At 40.0% G+C, this 6,785-nt stretch overlaps 1 protein-coding gene across 2 annotated transcripts; it reads left to right on the top strand.

The window, feature by feature from the left end:
• The first annotated feature begins 2,159 nt into the window (after positions 1–2,159).
• Positions 2,160–6,015, top strand: LOC122654447 (cytokinin dehydrogenase 3). 2 transcript variants are annotated; one of them, XM_043848534.1, is made up of 5 exons: positions 2,160–2,778; positions 2,862–2,989; positions 4,652–4,936; positions 5,047–5,315; positions 5,621–6,015. In XM_043848534.1, exons 1-5 carry the CDS (start codon positions 2,160–2,162, stop codon positions 5,931–5,933), a joined length of 1,614 nt encoding a protein of 537 aa, XP_043704469.1. In that variant the 3' UTR covers positions 5,934–6,015. The 2 variants fall into 2 exon arrangements, with proteins under 2 accessions (XP_043704469.1, XP_043704470.1); XM_043848535.1 differs by lacking the exon at positions 5,621–6,015 and having other exon boundaries at positions 2,172–2,778; positions 5,047–5,319.
• Positions 6,016–6,785: the final 770 nt, after the last annotated feature.

Genomic DNA, 6,785 nt, shown 5'->3' with positions numbered 1-6,785 from the left:
TCCTAACCATGCATGATTATATTGTACATCTACTGTACATCGTTATCACCTGTTATCCAATGTTGATACAAATTGGGAGTATAGTTCAAGAAATGTTTGCTTTCTCAATTTGCACCTAACAATGTCCCGATACCAATAGATCTGTATTAGTACCATATCAATGTCAGCAGTGACCAATACAGGCACCGATAGCTGTACAAACAAGAACCTAAAACAACGCAAAAAAGAATGGAAATCACAAACAACAATCACCCAAAATAAAGATTTACGTGGTTCGATATGATTGTCTATATCTATGGTGAGATGAGATTTGTTTCACTATCAATAAAGAATAGAGTTACAACCGCTCGAACTCATACTTCTCTCAAGTTGATTACAAAGAAAGAACCATCGTTACAAATATATAGTGAAACCTTATACAGGCAGTTTACCAAAATACCCATATGACCCTCCGATGCCTCTGAATCAGCCCAACAATACAAGCCACGAAAGGGATGTTGTGGGTTGGTCTCTAAAACATATGCACTTATAACTTATGCATGTATAAAATGGTTGTGTGGATCTTTACCCTCCCCAAAAAAAAAATGGTTGTGGATTGATGCCTGCGATCCATGCAAACTTCTGATATAACTCATGAATTGAGTTGAGTTAACCTTCTTAGATGTTCTTCTAGATTTGTATCACAATTGACAAAACTCAAATTGATTACATTCATTGTTATTAGATTTTTTATTATTTATTATTTTTTTGGGTAAGATTGTTAGTAGAATCTCGATTACTAAAATATGAATCATGTGAAAATTGGTGATACTATGAACAAACCTCAACTTGTGAAGTCAAAAAAAAAATTGAATCCATATCATGCCATCATTAAAAGTGTTTGTTCACTGTCTTCAAAGACAATTAATGGGTAAGAAAAAGAAGGGCAGGTGGGTTGAAGTAAATTACGAGAGAAAATGGCCGGGGTGGTGTGTGTAATCAGTTGGGTTTGACATTTCATAGTTACCTGCAGGATTAAACCCATACAAATCAAATCTTAAATGGAAACAAAACCAGGAAATGTCTCCAATCCAAACCAATTGTCGTAAGCAACTAAAAAGATCTTGGACAGAACAACTGGTCTTGATATTGATAGATACAGGGCAAGATCTTTGCAGATCAATCAAAATATGAAACGTACACGAAATCTCAAAGAAATCTGGAAGAACCTCCATTGGAATGCCAAACTTTGACTCGAAAGCATTTCTTCTTCAAATGTGAACAGTACTTTCCTCAGTCTTCATAAGCCCCCACCCCACTTAAGACTCGAGGAAGTTGGTAAGTAATTTTATGAGATCGGGACAATATCTTTCTATTGACCGGTTCGATCAAAAAGGTAGGTTGAGATGTGTTAATGTATGCATTTACACTGTCCTTCCTCAACGGTTCGACCTTTTAGGTGAAACAGTAGCGGACATGGTATCAGAGCAAGGAGGTCAAGTGACACTCCTAGATAGTGCATCGAAGCATAGAAAGAGTTTTCCCAACATTTCTTCTTCTTCGATACATATCATTTTTTTGGAGAGCATGGTTCGTAATCTCACCTCGGCCGACATTTAGAAATTTTGACCAATCCATACCAATTTTTATATTTTATAATATTTTTGACCAATCAAGTAAAACCTAGATTTTGGTCATTTTTTTATCAATCCAAGTCGATTTTGACCGATCCGGATTGGCATTAGATCGGTATAAGTCTTGACCGAGATCCCTAGTCCGATACCTGGATTACGAACCTTGGTTGAGAGAAGGTAAAAATCTGTGGGTCTTTTTGGGAATCTTCCGAGAGTTTTAATGTTTTATAGGGACAAAGGTCCATTCGATTATTTCAGAGGAATTAATTTTCCTGAGAATACATCTGTATGACGTTACATGGACGTATAGATATGATTCTGTTGTCTGGTCTGGTCCGGTCGGTATCTTTGAAAAAACAAATTATATGTACGTATATCCAAACACCAAGATTTTCCCTCTGCAACAGAAGATTTCATCCTCGTTTTCTTCTCTACAATTTTAAGAATAAATACCCCTCTAAGTACCAAACCCCAAATCTCATTCTATCTAATCCTCCTTCAATTCTCTACTCTCTCTCTCTCTCTCTCGATCTCTCTCTAACCCAGATGGGTAAAAATAAGAGTAATATTAGGAGTTGGTTCCTGGTAATATTCTTTGTAAAACATTTAGTGTCGATGATAAGGAAGCAAAGAAGGCCATGGCCTAGTTCATTACCACTGGAGCTTCAATCCCTAGAAATGGCAGCTAGGCTTCGTGTTGATTCCAACGCCATTAGTATGGCATCTACTGATTTTGGCAAATTGAGTCGAGTGATACCCGCTGCGGTTCTCGATCCCTTGTCTGAGGAAGACATTGTGAATCTAGTGAGATTCTCTTATGCTTCTTCCTCTGTTCCTTTTAGTATTGCAGCCAAAGGTCAAGGTCATTCGCTGCGTGGACAGGCTATGACTCAAGGTGGTGTTGTTGTGGATATGAGAGCTTTGAACATTAACAATGGAAGAATTAATGTAAATGGTTCAGCTAATTTGTATGTAGATGTGGGAGGAGAGCAGTTATGGATCGATGTTTTGAATGAAACCCTACAGTATGGGGTTTCTCCTAGGTCTTGGACGGATTATTTGTATCTAACAGTTGGAGGAACCCTTTCTAATGCCGGCATCAGTGGCCAATCCTTTCGCCATGGCCCTCAGATCAGCAACGTTTATGAGTTGGATGTCGTTACTGGTATAATATATAATTTCCCTCACAACATCTCTATATATTATAGATCTCTGCTGCTAGTTGTTTCTAATTGAATGAACCTGCAGGGCGTGGTGAGGTGGTGACCTGTTCCAGAGACATGAATTCGGAGTTGTTTTGTGCAGTATTGGGAGGACTTGGCCAGTTTGGGATCATTACCAGAGCAAGAATTCCCCTAGAACCGGCTCCAAGCAGGGTAATATATACATACGTAGGGTATATTTGGGTCAAGGAGCTAGATTATGTGTGAGAAGCAGCAAGGCTTGCTTTGCAGTGCATGCATGCTTGCTTGGCTCACTTCTGCTTTTGGATTCTCTTAGCCCAGCTTAATTATGGGCTAAATACGGTTGGCTAAATAGAATTTTGCTTCATTTTTAGTAATTGGCAAAAATAAGGGCCATAATCTCCATGAAGGGCTACTTCTACCGGACTTAACTCCTCTCAGGTTCCCTGCCCGGTCAAGTTCGTAGGTTCCTCTCCTAGGGGATCAGAAATGACGACCTCACCCCCTGCCCGAACACACTACCCGGGTGGGGTGAGGTCGTCATTTCCGCTCTCCCTATGAGAGGAACCTACGAATCTGACTGGGCTGGGAACTTGAGAGGAGAAAAATTCACTTCTACCCTTTCATTCCGAGTCATGCATGCGTTGCACAAACTATCTATATACGGTATCTTTTTTTCTTTTTTTTTTTGATGGAATCTATATACAGTATCTTATTTTGGAAAAAGATGACTAAGTTAATAACCCGGATCCGGCTCCTTTCTAGCGAACCCCAGAGGTCGACATGTGGTTGAGATGTTGTTCTAATGGACATCTGAGCATGGTGTACATGTGATGGACAGAAGGATTTCCAGCTTGGATGTGTGCATCCATCCTCACCATTTGAACGGCACCTTGGCCACGTGTTAACCTCTGGGGGTGTGCTAGACATTGTCCAGCTCGATGGTGCGTTGAAGAGGAGCTGGATCTAGTAAAAGAGGGTGTATCTTTTTGTCACTGAGTAGGTAAGCTAAGGCCAGATTTGGTATGATTTCTATTTTATTTTCTGATTGATTTCATGAATTAGTCAACAAATAAATTTTTTTGTCAAGAAATTGAAATTGTTTTGGTTGTATATATTAATATAAAATATTTCAAGAATAAAAAAATCCGTTTGGTTGTTCAATTTCTAAGAATAGATTCTCTATATTTCTTTGGAAAAGGCGATGGTGGGGTAGTGGCGGTGGTGTGGAAGTGGTGGCAGGAGGTGGTGGCAGCGGTGGTGGTGGTGAGACCATTAAGAGAAGAAGAAGGATGTTGTTTTATTTATAACATAAATTTACTACTTTGCCGATCAAATTAACCATGTACTCATTAAAGAGCAAGAGTGAAATCAAATTAAGGCCAAATGTTCTCTATGCTCCCTGTGGCCCAAAGAACATCAGTCCATAAAATAGAAATTCTGAAACAGCTCCTCAGCTATTTCAGAATTTCTATTTCATTTGATTTTTATTTCATTGAAATAAGGTGCAAAAATCAACCAAACAATTTCTGAAAATAAAAATCATCCCATGAAGTTGTAATAGAAATCACACCAAATCAAGCCTAAGAAGTTGTAACTTTACTTATATTTTTCTGTCATTTCTCTTAGTCTCAAAATTATTTAATGCATAGATAATCGTGTCATTTCTTGTGCATCACAACCTTTTAAAATTGATATAATGATAAGTCACTTTCAAGTTACTAGAAAACCCTTTTTATCCATGACCAAAATAACTTCTACCTAAGAATAAAACATGGGACCAAACAAAGAGTAAAATTGAGGGTCTTGATCTGTCATTTTCTCTGATCACCTGGGTTTGATTAATGCTTGCAGGTGAAATGGGTTCGTATGCTCTACCTTGATTTCTCGGCTTTCACAAGAGACCAAGAGTATCTGATCTCAATCAATGGTAATGGAGGTCAAGGGATGAAGGGTTTGGATTACGTAGAAGGTTCTCTTGTTACATCCCTGAGTCCTCCTAATAATTGGAGGTCTTCATTCTTCTCACTGGCTGACCATTCCAGAATTACTTCTCTTCTAGAAACCAAACATGGCGTCCTTTACTGCTTAGAAGTGGCCAAATATTATGACCATCTCACTCTTGATACCGTTGATGAGGTATATATATTTATGTCCTTAACGTGTTCTCTCTGATCTGATATGTCAATCTATAGTTTTGTTATTATAAGATATTAACGTGATCTCTCTCTCTCTCTCTCCTTCTCCAGGAATTAGATCTATTGCTTACAGGGTTGAGCTTCATTCCTGGTCTCATCTTTACCAAAGATGTGTCCTATGTAGATTTCCTTAATAGGGTTCGAAGTGGAGAACTACAGCTTCGTTCAAAAGGAATGTGGGACGTTCCTCACCCATGGCTTAATCTCTTCGTACCCAAATCTCGAATCTTCGACTTCGATGCCGGTGTTTTTAATGGCATACTCCGACAAAGCTCGAACCTCGTCGGTCCCATTCTTGTCTACCCCATGCTTCGAAGCAAGTAAGTAGTGATGAATTAATTAATTAAGGGAAATTATCAGCACCACCCCTTGAGTCTCAGTTGCCACTCACACGAACTACGGAACTTATCAGCACCTCCCCTGACTTGGAAAAAAAATTACACACACACCCTACCGTTAGTCAAGGACTGTTAAGTAGTGATATCAGCAGGTTATTTTAAAAAAAAAACAATTCTGTCCTTATTAGTGTATGGACTACCTATTCTACCCTTTTAAATAAAAGAACCGAACACATGCCTATTGTGTGTGTTCTGAAGTACTGGGTAAAATGCATTTGGTTTTGCAGGTGGGATGATAGGATGTCAGCAGTAATTGCAGGTGAAGAAGTCTTCTATTCTGTTGGACTATTACAGTCTAGTCCAACAAAGATAATGCATGAGTGCAGAGAAGATCATCATTTAGTGTTGGAGGAACAGAACAGAAAGATATTCGAGTTTTGTGAAGAGGCTAGCATTAAGGTGAAGCAATATCTTCCTAATTACACAACTAGGGCAGAGTGGATGAAACATTTCGGTCCGAAATGGGAGTTGTTTAAAGAAAGGAAAAACAAATTTGATCCATTAGCGATACTATCTCCGGGTCAAAGGATTTTTAATTAACTTCTGAGGCCAATGTTTATAGCTTGATATTCGTACCAGAGGGCCATAATGAGTTCCTCTAATGTTCATATTTCACAAGTTATTGTGATTGGGTGTGCATCTCGGTTGTGCTTTATCTTTACTAATTTTGGTTTTCTAGGATCCCTTATTTAGTTTTTTATTTGATTTCTACTTGTATTTATAGTTTCATTTCTTATCTCAATCTCTTTTGCTTACTACTCGACCATCACATGTAATATAAATTCTCTCATTCTTGAGAGCACAATCAATGGAAACTCTTTGAGAATTCTCTCTCTCTCTCTCTCTCCCTGAAGAATTGTAGGAAGAGCAGTAGGATTGATAGAATCGGCCAGGCTGGGGCCACAGACTCGAAATTGACCATGATTGCTGATGAGGCATAAAACACCCCACCAATCAGAGGCTGCCACATGGCCGACATGACCTCAGTCCGAGAACCGAATTGAGCCGAGCAGGAAACCTGGCCGACCCCATCTCTGATAAGTCACTTGACAGAGCTGGACTCGTGCAAGCTAGCCAGTGGCTGAGGCCGAGCTCACACAGGTCAGCCTCAAACCCTTGGTCGAGCTGACTGCCAAGACCAACCTCTCGGGCCGACCTCCCAGGCCGAGGTGACTATCAAGGCCGATCGACCAGGCCGACCTCCTAAGCCGAGCCCTCCTCCACGGAAGCCACCATAGCGCCCCACCGGGGATCGCGGGGCCACGTCAGCGCATCTCGAGAATCACGGAATAAGAATTGAGTCACGATCCCAGCTCAATACGAAGTCACACTCTACATGGACTCTTACCTTAATAAGAGCCCGGCCACGAAAATAGCTCTCCACTCCACTCT

The sequence above is a fragment of the Telopea speciosissima genome, chromosome 3, assembly GCF_018873765.1.
Source record: "Telopea speciosissima isolate NSW1024214 ecotype Mountain lineage chromosome 3, Tspe_v1, whole genome shotgun sequence".
Lineage (NCBI taxonomy): Eukaryota > Viridiplantae > Streptophyta > Magnoliopsida > Proteales > Proteaceae > Telopea > Telopea speciosissima.
The sequence above is the reverse complement of the archived record's forward strand: the minus strand, read 5'-3'. Positions and strand labels throughout refer to the sequence as shown.